This window comes from Pelodiscus sinensis, chromosome 1, assembly GCF_052426305.1.
Source record: "Pelodiscus sinensis isolate ZL-2025 chromosome 1, ASM5242630v1, whole genome shotgun sequence".
NCBI lineage: Eukaryota > Metazoa > Chordata > Testudines > Trionychidae > Pelodiscus > Pelodiscus sinensis.
Genome location: NC_143052.1, coordinates 87088492 through 87103901, shown reverse-complemented (window position 1 = coordinate 87103901; position 15410 = coordinate 87088492). Strand labels below are relative to the sequence as shown.

At 40.6% G+C, this 15410-nt stretch overlaps 1 protein-coding gene across 1 annotated transcript in view; it reads right to left on the bottom strand.

Annotated features, from left to right (window-relative positions):
- UTP20 (UTP20 small subunit processome component) overlaps positions 1-15410 on the bottom strand; it is an 84733-nt gene that overhangs the window by 24727 nt on the left and 44596 nt on the right. The window contains exons 32-43 of the mRNA XM_075934286.2: positions 13298-13385; positions 11959-12102; positions 11216-11266; positions 10969-11121; positions 10213-10368; positions 7219-7359; positions 5822-5959; positions 4490-4629; positions 3907-3986; positions 3131-3441; positions 1611-1750; positions 267-423 (exon numbers count right to left, since the gene is read on the bottom strand). Coding sequence (XP_075790401.2) covers positions 267-423; positions 1611-1750; positions 3131-3441; positions 3907-3986; positions 4490-4629; positions 5822-5959; positions 7219-7359; positions 10213-10368; positions 10969-11121; positions 11216-11266; positions 11959-12102; positions 13298-13385 — 1699 coding nt within the window. The remainder of the gene's footprint in view (positions 1-266; positions 424-1610; positions 1751-3130; positions 3442-3906; positions 3987-4489; positions 4630-5821; positions 5960-7218; positions 7360-10212; positions 10369-10968; positions 11122-11215; positions 11267-11958; positions 12103-13297; positions 13386-15410) is intronic.

Below are 15410 nucleotides of genomic sequence, written 5' to 3'. Positions count from 1 at the left end.
AATTGGGGACAATATCCCACTTCCTGTCTATTAGGATAAACCCTTCCAGGGCTGGACTGCCTTTATCTCTGTGTAGTGTATGTCTAGCACAATGCAGACTGATTCTCATTTGGGGTCTGCTGTCACCATTGTACTACAAATTAATATTAAGTTATTTTTCCACAGCACAAAAAAAACTAAATCCTGATTCTAATTCCCCTTTGCAGTCTACTCCCAACAATTATAAAAGGCTACAGAGAAGAAGAGAGAAAGAATCATGGGATTACCTGGTAGCCATGGACAAGAGTTGACTGCATCTCTCGTAAGATGTACTGCAGGTACCGTGCTCCCAAAGCCTCCATTATTTTGGTGAGGGTGTTCCGGGCGATGTCCCGGATTTCCTGTGCCCGGTTCCGCAGAAGCGAGCAGACTTTCAGGAGAATGCTGGAACCAGAAATTGACAGCTCAGCACAGCAAGAAATCAGCACAGAATCAGCTACCACTGGTTTTCAGAGTGATTTCATGAGCTTTCTCTGACAAAGTAGCAGGGTGCTGATGTAAGAGCACCTAATTAACCCCTGCCCTGTCAGCACCAAACAAGGGGAACAGACTGTGGCTAAGGAAAAGGCCTAAGGCTGGCCTGAGGATGGGCAACACCTGCCAGCCTGATAAACCACGGACTATAAAAGCTGGGAAGGAGCCAAAAGAAGGGGGCAGGCAGTGAGAGAGAGGGAGTTCCTAGCTGTAGACTGACTCTTCCTGTAAGAGGAGAAAACCATGTAAAGACTATATAGTCGAGCACTGGTGGTGGGACAATCTAAGATGAGCACAGACACGGGTGTTGCACAATCCCGAGGTCTCTCCGAGCCTGATTTGGGAGAGAAACCAGCACCCTGGAAAGCTTTACACAGAGTACATTTCATCTATCCCCAAAAGCAGGCAGGGAAGCTCTCATTTTCATGTATGGCCTTAAGACAGAGGTGAGCAAATACCTGCCTGCAGGACAGATGCCACAGTTAGTCCCTGGTGGGCCCCCACACCGCTGTATTTACCTGTGCCTCCGGGGGGGATCCCAGCTCCTGTTGGCCATGGATCACTGTTCCCAGCCAATGGGGACTGTGACTGCCCATACCTGCAGAGGTGCAGGTAAATATAGCAGCAGTGGCGGCCCACCAGGGGCTAACCTCTGTCACTGTTTTATTGCCCACCCCTGCCTTAAGATCAGTGTATATCAAACACAAAGGTATCATCCTCAAATGGTGTTGTTTCACAGAAAGGAAAGGTGGTTAAACTATAGGACCGAGAGAGTCTGGATTCTAACCCCTGCTGTCATCTTTTAATCTCTCAGCGCTTCACCCCACAGTTCTGACTACTACCTAAAGATTTATCAAGCACCTGTCACCTGTAGCTAGGCCCTATACAAGGAAAAAGTGAAGGGCAAAAGGGCATCAACATTACATCCAAACACACTGTGAAAATACTGATTTGTAAAAAAAGCCACAAGGTGTTTTAAGGGCCTTTTCCCTCTAGTCTGGCATTAGCCAGATGCAAAAATACTGGGGTTTTAAACATCTGCCCCTTAATCTTTTAGTGCAATAAATGACACTTGAGGAGTGACTTTGCCCCCCTACCTTGGCAGGTTGGCTTCCATGACCTCTTGTGGGAGACACTGCATCACCTTAACCATGGCAAATGCTAATGGAACCCGAACCACCTCTTCATCTTCCACAACCTTGGATTTCACAAGCTTGTGTTCCTCGTCCCTTTTCACCTGGAACACAGAGCAGACAAATCCTTTTGAACACCACACTGGTGACGTGAATGAACAACTGCTTCAGATTCCTTGTTCTTAGCCCCATGAGGAGCAGGCTGGTGTACTAAGCCAGCTGTCTGCATGTTAACGCAAGTAAACTGGACAGTTCAGTAACTACCTTTAACAAATACAACTGTATAGGTGCCTAACACCTTACATATCCTGAAGGACCTCGGAGGTGTTCATACACTGGCCTATGGAAGCTATTGATCGGGGGAATCTGTTACAGTGACACGCTGCTTCAAGTGGAGTTTCCCTTGCAAACTGATCCAGTGCATTTGAACAAACTTGTTCTCCTTTTACTGTGTTCCCGCTAGGAAGAAGGCTGAGCTTCTCGGCTCTCCCCATGTTACCACATGCAGCCGAGTGGGACAGAAGGCCAATAGGGAGAATACACACACACACACACACACACGGAGAGCCAATGCAGTACAAGCTCCTACTAGATAGCTTCAACTGATTACTTCAGTAAAAACTAGGAGTCTTGTGGCACCTTGGAGACTAGCAGTGACCCACTTCCATCCTGACTTGATAAGCTTCATTAACACAAGCAACTTCTTCCTTGTATATACTCCTGCTTCTATAACTTCTCCAATTCATCTGATGAAGTGGGTTTTCACACAAAGGCTTATGCCCTAATATAACTTTGTTCGTCTCCAAGGTGCCACAAGACTCCTTGTTGTTTTTGCAGATACAGACTCACACGGCTGCTCCTCTGAGACTCTGTACTTCAGTGTTAAACATCACAACCATTTTTTCAATAAAACAGTGTTTAGCTAAACCCATCTCTCTCAGGTTCCTACATGGTCCTCTTTGCCAGCACCTCACGGTGTACAAACCCATCCATGAGGCACGGAACCCCCATTTTCTAGAATTGAGGCACAGAGAAACTAAGTGATTTTCTCAAGGCCACACTAGAAGTCTGGGAGAGTAGGGAACTGAATTCAGGCTAGCACCCTAAGCACCTGTCCATCCTTTTTTCTACATCTCCAATCCCCAAATTAAACTGGGTGTTTATAATCAACCCTGGACCATCAGGGTCCTGTATGAAATAAGTGGTTCCAAACCCATCCATATTAGGCAGGAGAATGGGTCACAAGCAAGGTGAACTGGAGGGGCTAGTCAGGAACCCCAGTGACATGCAAAGGAGAACAAGCTCCCTTACACTTAGAGGCAGTCTTTCTACAGGACAGGGGTAAAGTAATGAGTGGAAGCATTTGCAAGTCTCCTGCCCACGTTGTACCTGTTTCTGGATAGTACCCTTCTGCCTGCCTCAGCAAAAGAGTTACTTTCAGCCATGCGTATTTACAAACAATCTTTCCAATGCTAAACACACACCTTTGCAATAAGACACCTGTGTAATTTGGGCAAGATGTTGCCAGTTACTGTTTCTTGAATGTGCTCAATCAGACACTCCAGCTCCTCCTTATTTCTGGGAAGGGAAGAAATTGATTTTGTGGCTTTCTGGGTCTCCTCAGATTCTCCGGTGCCTGCCTGGTCAAGCTGAGTCAGGGCCGGATCCCTCTGCTTCTCAATGTCCTCAGGCAGTTTCTTGCTCATCTCCCTCTCGGCCTCCTCCTCCCCCTCACTCTGCTCCAATTCCATGGCTTCGTTCTCTGCTACTTGCTCAACATCCATGGTCTCTGTATCTGTCAGGCAAAATCAAATCACAAGCCACATGAAGGCATCACTGTGCGATGTCCACACAAGTTCCAGAAGAGCCCAAAGTCACTAAACAGATAACAACAAATGCGAACATGCCACAGATACAAGCTTCTTCAAGCAGCAGGGGCAGCGTGGAGCACACAGTTCTCTGTCCAATCTCTGGCCAGCAAAGCAGCCCCCGCAAAACAGCTGTTCCAGTCCATGGAACTTAGAGCATCTCTTAGCCCAATCTTAGTTATGCCAGGGCTATTTTGGCCCATGGAAGCAGCAAAAATCAGTGCTAATTACGAAGAAGAAGAGAGCAGTTTAGTCAAAATAGGCCTTCCAGTTAGTACATCTTAAAAACCAGAAACAGGTAACTTGAGGTATCAAGTGAGAGGAAACTTAAAGTATCTAGACGATGAGCAACTTGCATATGAGGTTCCATCATTAGTAATCTGAAAACTCACCTTCATTCTGAACTCTCTCAAGTTGTTTTTCAAGGGTTTCATAGTCAAAATGAAAAGCTTCTAGCACAGTCACTAACAAGCTGTCAAACAACAGAGTGAATAAAAGGTCAGTTCTTTTCATATACAGAAAAAATTTGCATGGACTGATTATGGGCTAGAAAAACTTGAAGTTGTGGTTTTGGGGATTTGTTTTATCTTTTTCCTTCAATTCAAAGAATAGCTACCCCCAAAACAGTGACAATACTAAAATCCTAAAATCATACAGCTTCAACTGGTTACTTCAGTAAAAACTAGGAGTCTTGTGGCACCTTGGAGACTAGCAGTGACCCACTTCCACCCTGACTTGATAAGCTTCATTAACACAAGCAACTTCTTCCTTGTATATACTCCTGCTTCTATAACTTTCACTCCAATTCATCTGATGAAGTGGGTTTTCACACAAAGGCTTATGCCCTAATATAAATCTGTTAGTCTCCAAGGTGCCACAAGACTCCTTGTTGTTTTTGCAGATACAGACTACATCTTTTATTTAAAGCGTTAATATTAAAATGACAGTGAGCATTGAAAACAAGCATTACTGTACCTGACAGCCAGTTTTTGATTGATCTGTCCAGTTTGAAGAACATGTATGAAATGTTTTAAATGGTACATATATGCTGACCAAGAGAGATGCCTGCAGACAGCGCCTACAACTTCAACTGAAGCAGTTATCATATTTTCACGCTGCCAAAACACAAATTAAAAAACAAAAAACACATTATTCACATATGTCTGTATACTGGGGATTTCTTTTTAACTCTTTCAGATTTTCCCAGGTCCCTGAAAATGAATCAGAGAATCACAGAATGGACTAAGAAACTGATTTCTAAGGTGCCAATCCTGCAAATACGTATCCATGTGCTTAATTCCGCCCACACGAGTAATCCCATCAAAGTCAATGGAACCACTTGTGAAAAGATAAAAACACGAGTAAGCATTTTCAGCATCAAGGCCTAAGAGAATTTCTCACACTACAAAAATGATTCCTTGTTGGATCATTTGCTGCTTATCTTTAGAACACTGAAATTGCTCAGGAAATACTGAACAGCTACTAAAAACAACAAATACCAAACAGCTTTCTAAATACCAACCAGACATATTGTCGTGACTATGTAACCCTGCCCCTAAAAGACTTTGTTTAATTTATTTTGTATAAGAAATAATCTTTTAAAACAGAATGACAGACTAGGTATTGTCATACTTCAAAGGTCATCTATTTCAACTACAAAATCACTGACTGACTTTGGAGAATTTGAGTTGTTTGTTATTATCGCTCCCAGCTTTCTCTACACACTCCACACCCAGTGCATATTGTCTCCTTGAGAAACTAATCTAACAGGCTCTCTGCAACAGAGCTTCTGTGAATTTTGGAGACAAAGGGAAAAATTTCCATCCAAGCCACTTTGTAAATGAACCATCCATATGACAAGAAATTAGCTGCACAGAAATCAATGCAGCCGGTCCCCGAGTTACAAACGCATTGATTTACGACCGTTCATAGTTATGACCCACTCCCATTAAGCACATTACAAGCCGGTCCCCGAGTTACGAACACAATCCGCGCTTACGAACAGCGCATCGGCATTTAAATAAATGGGGTCTGACTTACGAACAAATCGAGTTATGACCAAGTGTTTTGTATGTAACTCGTTTGTAAGTCAGGGACTGACTGTAAAGGGACCAAATTCTGTAAGACACAGGAAGTGCTTAGCATCTTACAGGACTGGATCCAAGATGCATCTATACCTTCTTAATCCCCCTTCAAGCCAAAATACTCCACATCTGCCACACTTTTAAGGTGACAAACATTGTAGGTAGAACAATATGACAAAGATGGACACGTTAGTATTAAATTAGCTTTATGTTTAAAACCCACCTTAAGCATTTTCTCATCAAAAATAGTAGTAGTTGCATAAGGCATGATGTAGTTCTGTAGAGATTTGGAGGATAGTACGATTCTGTCTTCAGTCAGCTGTTTAGCTAATTTCATTAGGGCTCGAGCTCTCCTGTGGATCTGGAAAAGATAAGCAAATTAATGTGCATTTAACAACAGAACATTTCTGTTTAATAATTGTTGATACAGCAATTGTAAGTGTGCCCAAAGCTTTTCTAACATTTTCCTCCATTCACCTCTGAAACTTTTCTAGCTTTGCTCCTTTATAAATGTCATGGTCCAGCGTGTTTATTCACTAATGAATCACAAACAGTGGATTATGATATCCAGAAGAAGGTAACTGACTATGATGGGGAAAAAAAATGGATGAGAACTTATGTAAGAGGAAATTTAGAAAATAAAGAGAGCATGTAGCTAGGGATGTAACAAATGCTCTCTTTGAGTACCTCTCTGAAAATTGAAGGAACACTATTTCATGTGTGTTCTGATTATATATTTTAGAAATGTGTGCGTGTCTGTCTGTCTGTCCATCCATGAATCCGTTTAAGAACTCCTACTACACATAAGAGTTAGGATCACCAAATCTGGCATGCAACTTCCTCTTACCATACTTAAAGCAAGGCAAAGGGTTTGGTTGTGCCAGGATAATGAGATGTTCATGGAATTCAATTGTTTCTCATAAAATAGAAAAGGAGGGTCTGGCAGGAGGGAGTTATGCAGAATGACCACAGGGGGGCAGCAAGGGGCCAGAGATGGGGACCGGGACAGCTATAACCCCATTGGGCAGGCAGGAGTGAAGAAAGGGACAGCTATCTACTATATACTTCACAGAGTTTGTCTGTTTGTGTGTCTGTCTATTCCCTAGCTGGGAGACATATACCCCTCCACCAACTATGCCCACTGCAGCAGCCATGGAGCGGTGTATTCAATGCAAATATTCGTGAATAGTGTTTCTACAACAAACCTTATCTATTTTCAATCATACTGCTAAGAATTAAAGCAAGCTACAGACAGGAGTCTGGACTGCCAAGAAATAAGAACATTAGACTTGAATAGATAATAATCTAGGACATTTTACTAATTACTACTGAAGTGATCAGTCCTTTAAGGCAAATGATGGGGAATGAACACACACACACACACACACTAAAGTATGAACAATTATCTGTAAATTATCTGTAATTACAAACTTTACTTAGATTTTAAAGAGAGCGCTGAGATAAAAGTCAATTACCTAAGTAGCTAAGCCACCTCAGTCCCATTTTAGGAAGAAGTTGTGAACCTAAATCCCATTTAGTTCAAAGAGTCTTACGAGCCCAATTTTACTCGTGTCCGAATACTAATGTTTTACAATGGAAAAGGAGCACACTGTTTTTTACCTGGATATGTTTCATGTTCTCAAAGAAATCCATCTCAGGGTCATGCCAGTCAGTTAGTTGGACCAAGTCTTGGAACTCGGGGTGCTTTGGAAATGTTCGAATCAAGCAGGAAAGTAATGAAGTATAGTCTTGTTGAATGCTCTACAAACAGCAAGTGACCCCAGGTTAGTGCTGACACGAAATAAACATGTTAAGACACATTTATGCCTTTTATTTGTTTAGTGCAGATAGTTTTGGTTTAGATTGTTCACTTTTTGCAATGTACAGGAGACCCTCAAAATTCACAAAATTGCTATTTGTGGTTCCGCATATTTGTAGAGTTCTTCTGTCCCAGCTGGGGGGAGGAAGGGCCACGGCTCCTGGCCCCCGCAGTGAGTTCCCCATGGCTCCCAGCTCCTATAGTGAGTTTGGGAGCCGCAGGAAACTCACAGCAAGGACTGGGAGCCACAGCTTCCAATAGTCGCAAATTTTGCTATTCGTGATGGTGCCAGGAACACATCCACCATAAATGGTGAGGGTTTCCTGTACACAAAAATGAAGAAAATCCCTGCCCCAAAGTGATTTTCTACACTAGGGAAAGCTGAGTTATGTAGGGAAATACAAAAGGGAGGATTTGATTTTATTTTTTAAAGATTTCAAGTCCAAAATAATTTTTCTATGCATTAAACCAATGTTTCTCAACCAGTGGTACTAGTACCCTCAGGGGTACTCAAAAGAAGTCCATGGGGTACGTCAACACAACTGAAATTTGGAGAAAGCTGAATTTGTGTTTTAAGTTTTACAGCGCTTTATTATTTTTGTACTTTTTACACCCAAAATTTCATCGCCCGCCCAGCTACTTGCAAGTTATCAATCAACAAACCTCAGTTGAATCCGTGAACTCCTTCAATCCCTCAGCTGTATTACATAGAGTGATATGCGCATCCACCTTACAATTCTTTGCCAGAAGACCATTTTACCATTGTGTTTAGGGCAACACAACCAAGTCTGTTTGTTTACTATATGGTGATGTTTGATGAGTATTTGAATTTTGCGATGTTTAACAGTGGCTCCCTACACTTTCATCGCCTTGGATAATGTTGAGATGTTACGTGTTACACAAAATGTACATAGGCACAGCCATTTTGCTTCTAATAAACACAGGTTTCAAGTAGGTCAAGTAGTTCCGGTAATGGATTTGTATGTAATACAGACGAGGTTAGATGGAGGTACGGAATCGGCTGAGAGGTGACGAGTGGTATGTTATCAGCAAATTTTGTTCATCTTTGGTATGCCTCGCTACTCGGTAGTGTCAGTAACTGCTAGCATTCATAGAGGATGGACGTAAACAGTCGAATATTAGCTTGTTGCTATCTGAAGTAAGTGATAAAATTGCTATTAGTACAATTTTAGTTTAGTTTTTTATAATTACAACTGAAGGGTTTAAAAAGGACCAATTTCTTGTGAAAACAAAGAATAAAACTGTAGATTTGGAAGAAGATAGTACACAGGCAACCAATTCAGAAACATCTGAGGTGGGAAAACCTGTAGTGAAAAAACCATGCACCAGTGGTGGAAGTGGAAATTCTTCTGAGATAAGAAAACACACAGTTACAATTCCGAATATCTTAAGTTCGGGCTTGCTACAAATGGAAGTGTACCCCCTTTGCCACTTTGTGTGATTTGCTGTGAGACTTTATCTTAACATCTCTGTTGAAATGACACCTTAATACAAAGCATACTACATTAAAAGATAAATCAGTTGAGTATTTTACAAGAAAATGTGAAGGTATCAATATATCTAGTGCTGCTATGAAAAAATTACGGTTAGTGAAATAGAAGTTGTCAAAATTAAAAATATCCCACATTCGAATAATACAATAAGAAGAATTGATGAGATGGCAGAAGACATAATAATACAAATTACTGAAAAAATTATTCAGAAGAAACAATTTGCTTTGCAACTTGACAAATCAACAGATAATTCCAATTGCGCACAAGTAATGGTGTTTGTCAAATACATTGACGATGAAGATGAAAAAGGAATAAGTGAGCAAATATATTGCTGTAAAGAATTCGACACAAACAATGGGGGAAGAAATTTTAAACTCGTTAAATGAACAGATTTTGGATTATCATGGGAGTGGTGCATATCTGTGTGTACCACAGCAGCAATGGTAGGTCAACAAAATGGTCTTATTGCTCAATTAAAAACTATAAACTCTTCAATAAAGTGAACTCATTGTATCATTCGCAGAAAAGCATTGGCTTCAAAACAGCTGAATGAGGATTTAAACTCTGTGCTAGAGATTGCAGGGAAGACAGTTAACTCCAAAGTCGCGGGCTCTAAATTCATGGTTTTTTCCTATCGCTATGCTGTGATATGGAATCCAAACATATTACTTCATTCCAATATTTGATGGTTGTCACATGGAAGATTGTTCTACCATCTATTTGAACTCAAGGTTGAAGTTGCAGTTTTTCTCCCAGAAATCAAATCTGAGTTAGTACAATATTTTCAAGACAAATTATGGATTTGCAAATTAGCCGATCTTTATCACATATTTGATAAAAATCAATAAGTTGAACCTACAGTTACAAGGTTTTAATACAAATATCTTAATCTTGTATGATAAAGTACAAACATTCAAGAAAAAATTAGTATTCTGGAAAAATAATGCTTTATCTGGAAATTTTGTGTCATTTCAATATCTTTTGGAATTTTATGTGGAAAATGAAATTATTTTGGATGGGAGATCAGATCCACTTTGGAGTGCCACACTCTACCGCTGAAAGTTCTGGGCTGGACAGCAGCCCAGGAGGTTCCTGGAGCTGGAGAGGCGAGGCTAATCTCTCCCTGCTGTCATGGATACAACAAAAATTTTAAATGTAAACAGCTGAAAACATGAAACTTTCCAATTCTATTCTGAAATTGATCAAAATGGACCATGAATTTGGCAAAGTTCTAACCATCAGGATAACCAGGGGATAATTAGTAAGCTTTCAAGTGCTTACCTCAGTCTTGCTTTTCAGCCCTTTTCTCAAAGAAACCAGGAGAGTGTGTTGGATTATTTCTTTGTATTCATCTTCTGTGTGGTTGATTTCTGCTAGCCGGTGGATAATACTGATCAAACACAGGCTGGCATTGTCACTTAAAGACATCTCCCCTAACTGAGATGATTAAAAGATCATATCACAAGTCTACAAACATCATCACAATATTTCACCATGAGAAACTTCAGAACTAATTACCACTCCCCACCCACACCTGTTTCAGAGAGCTGTAACAGAGAGAAGAGCTACTCTCCATAAGTCTAGACTGGGCAGTACCATTTGAAGTATTATAACAAAGCCCAACAAGGACCCAGCAGTTACACAAAACTTTGTATCCCCTTCCCAGGAGGACCTATGGGCCAGATCCACTGGCCCGTTGAACACAATAGAAAGACTATCACTGGACTTCATGGGGTGTTGGAGTGGGGCCCTCTGAGGGCTCTTCAAGATTCCCAGTATGCTGCCTCTTCAGCTGTGCAGCCCAGATGCTTCACAGAGGTACTCTGCATTCTTTGTGCTGCACCGTGCTTGCATGTCAGAACGTTTATAGAAAATGTGGTGTGGACATTGCTACAAAAAGTCAAATCTTGGCTTTTGTGAAAAGGAAACAATTTTGCAGGCACTATTTCTTGGCACCAAAAGCAGCCAACAGGACTGGAATGTAACATTAATTACACAGACTCACGCAAAACACCAGAGGAGAAACTTTGCACTCACCTGGATGGTGTAGAAACAGTTGTACATAACTGGAATAAGAAAGTTGACATCTACTGTTTGCATTTCTTTGATCTGAGAAGTGATTGCTTGGAAAGCTGAGAGGCGAACATCAAAATTTATATCATCAAGATGCCGTTGGTCAAAGGCATTCAACTAACAGAGACAAACAACAAATCATTCATTAAAAAGGAGGTTTAAAAATGATTCAACAAAATGTTGGATTAAAAAAAGTAGATAAAGTACCTACCTTAACTACCTCAGTAATGTATTTCAATTCACTTTCCATATCAGATAAAGTCTAAATAAAAATAACGAAGAAAGAAAAATCAAAACCAAAACAAGTTAAGTTACATGCCACAAACAAATTACATGGTCCTTAGAGCATCTTCCTGCTACAATTTGGAGCAGAATCAGGCTCTTAAATTTTGATCTCTTGAGAGAACAGGTTAAAAAAATGACATGAGGGGAGCATGAAGGAGAGTAATTGACATGTTGTCATTTTAACACCAATGCCTCTCTCCTCCTCAGATGTCAAAACTGCATGTTTTTAATTTCTGGATCTTGCTGTATCTTTCATAGATTTCCTGATGAAAACAAATATAAGGTGTGCCATTCAAACTTGGCTGATTCCTATCACACTGTGAAGAGGGAGTAAAAAATAAATGTCAGGCAGTTCAAATCCAGCTTTACTCATACATGTTGAGTATTTGTTATGGATAAGGAGTTCTTTGGTTTAAAACACAATAGATCTGAATAGCTTTACACATCACTCAGAATGTAGCAGCAGGCCAAAACAATAAGTTGACAACTGTCTTTCTACTTCACTAACAGCTGTCAGGCACAATTATTTTTAGTATACTAAATAACCTGAGGTAGATTTAAACATCTATAAGTGAAACAACTGCAGATGAATTTGCTTATTATTGTTCCATATCTGTCAGAATTAGAAGGATAAGATAATCACTAAAAAGCACTTAAAAAATGTAATACCTGAAAAACCACACAGAGTGTCTGTCGAGACAATTTGTTCTGAATAACCGAAAACAGTTTTGCCAGAGGCTTAAGGAAGCTTGAGGGATTTAAGCAATGCCTCAGCAAGTTCTGCACCGTCACCAGAATGTCCAACTCTGTATCCTGAAAGAAACACAGATAGTTGCCCATGAATCATAAGAGTATTGGAAGGTCATTTAGTTTCCTAGAGAAGCATCTTGTGCCACAGTGTGATATGAAATTTTGTATTTGATTTATGCACATTACAGATATTCATTGACAGTGACTGGAAGCATAAAAACAATTCTCTCATCATAGATTTCCAGTAAGCACCAGAGAAATAACTATGCTTTAATTTGCTATTAATTACACTGTGTGACGAAGTAAAACTAATCATGTCAGAGTGATTTCTTGTGGATACTTTCTCGAAGGAGTGAAAGGTAAGTAGGACTAACAGAGCTGAGTAATAATTTCTTTGTTAATCTGCTCATCAAACAGCAGCATGGAGTTGTACAATCTTCTTAACGAAACTGTACACATTTTCCTTATAGATATGTGGATTTTCAGGCCAGAAGGACTATTATAAAAATCTAGTCTGACCTCCTATATAGCCGTGGGTTTCAATTTTTTTTTTCTCATGACCAAGTTGAAGAAAATTGGTGATGCCAACGACCCAAAGAGAATTATGTCTTAACTAGAGTACAGGCATTCGGGGGGGTGGAGTGTGGACGGGGCCAGGCTGGCAGTTTGGGAAGACAGAGCCTTCCCCCACCGGATGCCCACGGTTCCTTTCTTTCTCCTCTCACAACATTCTTATGCACTATGGAATGTCAGACCGACCCAAGTGTACGCTTTCATTGCCCTTCAGTGGCTGCAAATGATCATCTCAGAAGCTCTAATACTGTCACAATAAGAAGTGTGAATGTTCCATAGGCTCCTGGGACTTGGGGAATAAGCTATATCTCCGTGGTGAGAATGGTCAAACTATGAGAAGTCACATATGCACTTCTGCAAACCCCAGCTATGTTTCCTCTTGCAAGACAATTACCAAGACTGATTCTATTGGTGACGGCAGCTTAATGTGACACAAGATCATGTTTGGAGAATAGAAGGGAGGATTAAACAGAAGACCTTTCCTGGACAAAAATGGTGTTCCTGTAGTCTTGAACATGGCACAAAGAGTTGCATTCTAGAAATTCCCTATAGATTTTATCATTACAAACGGTTAAAAATGACTGCAATAACTCACAAGTAACTACAAGATTCTTAACTGTATCATAAAAATAATCCCCCTTTCAAAAGAAAACAAATGTGTTTAATAGAAAAAAATAATACCTACCTGCATAATGCTGTTCTGGTGAAGGAAAGGCAGGAGGAGGCTGATAAGTACAGAACTCTGACCTTTGTCCTGTATAAACTTGCTGATCCTACATTATTTAAAAATGAGGTTAATTTGTTAATCTTGTATTTGGTGAGTTTATGGATACAAACAGAACAGGGACTGCAATAAAAGCTGTGAAACTTTGGTGCTGGAACACAAAAATGTGTCTGCACATCAATTCTGAACCAGTATTATAGGGGTTACAAGCTCAGACCCTGATGCTGCTGTTGGATCCATGTGAATGGACCCCTGAACTCACATAGAGCTAATGGCTTCAAAAGGACTCTGTGGACTCGTCTAGACTACACTGAAGTTTCAAAACAGTATATGCAAATTCTATGGGAATTTGCATATCTTCTTCTGATCTCACTTTCGAAAGTGGAGATGTTGAAAGTGAAAGTAGTCAGGACACGGTTTTTTTCGGCAAACCCCTCTTTTTCAAAAAGCTGCGTAAACGTCATTTTTTGAGGAAGAGCGGCTTTTCGAAAAAGGGGGGTTTGCCAAAAAACCGCATCCCGACGGTTGAAGATCGGAAGAAGATATGCATGTCCTCTTTCAAAACTTCAGCATAGTCTAGACATAGCCTGTGTGCATAAGGACCACACACTCAAAGGCCGGATCAAGGCCTCGAACATTCACATTAACACTAGGATGCAATGTAACATGTATGGAATCATCTGAAGAGAAGATTGTTTTAAAGAAAATTTTCATATACAATCAAATCAGGCCATTTTAAATTGCACAAGGGTCAGTTTCAAAACTAATGCCTAGCACGTGACCGAGGACCAAATTCTGCCTTCAGTCACGTGAGAGTTGCCACCAGTGAGAATAAGAGGATAGAATGCATCTCCCATTAAATAGTTTTTAGTATTCTGAATTCTAAAAAGAATAAAAAACTAAAACAATGCAGATATGTTAAATTATTTTCCATAATTTTTTTTCTGACCATTTTAATACATTTAAATAGTACCCTCAACATGCAGTTATGCGACAATCCAGCAGGGTAAGTTATCTCCCTGAATTAAAAAGTCCAAGATTGCCTTGGATAAATTTAAAGTCTGTTTTATAGTCTCACTGGCTTTGCCTTAGTCATTTTTAAGTACATTTAAACCTGAAGTTTTTGAGATACAAATTAGTGAAAGGCAAGAAATTAAAACCTCAGAGGAGTAGCCATGTTAGTCTGCATCCGCTAAAACACTAAGGAGTCCTGTGGCACCTTAAAGACAGGTTTATTGGGGCATAAGCTTTCCTCAGCAAAAACCACTTCCTCAGATGTTGCCACAGAATTCCTCATCGTTTTTGAAGAAATACAAAATCCAGGCTGATATCTGCAATCTCACCGCATAGTTTTGAATTTTCTAAGTCTGGGAATAAAGGTCTTAATCCAACGACTGGGTCCACTCTGTACCTTTGTAGCTAGTTACATCTGTATTTCTCCTTTTTTGGAAACACAGCATAACTGTTCACTCTGTGAATTTATGATTCGTTTCCTAATTTGGTTACAAAGAACACGGTGTACAATTTGCAGTATCCCTGCAAGCCACATTGCTGCAGCCACTTTTGACCACTTCAGTATTTTTACAACCCCAAGGGGAGCAGTCTCAGATTGCTCACCATATTAATATCTAGTACCTGTCAAGGACAGAGTTCCCTCACCTTGGATCCTCACTGCACACAACCCTTGCGCAAAACAGCAGTAAGTTCAATGCCAACTGCTTTATTACAGGGTGCAATACAAGTACCTGCTTGCACAGAACATAAGGTTTTTACATTCTTCCAAGGCACACAGCAAGAGCAGGGAGAGATCTCACTGCTCATGGTATGTCTACACTGCAGTGAGACACCCATGGCTGGCCCATGCCAGGCCCATGCCAGCTGTACTGAGCTCAAGCTAATGGACTATTTCTGTGTAGATGTTTGGGCTCAGGTTGCAGCCTCAGTTCTGTGACCTTCCCATTTCACAGGCTCCAGCCCAAGCCCGAATGTCTACACAGCAATTAAACAGCCCCACAAGCCTGAATAGCTGACGTGGGCCAGTCATGTTTTTTTTTTTTAAACTGCAGTGTAAACC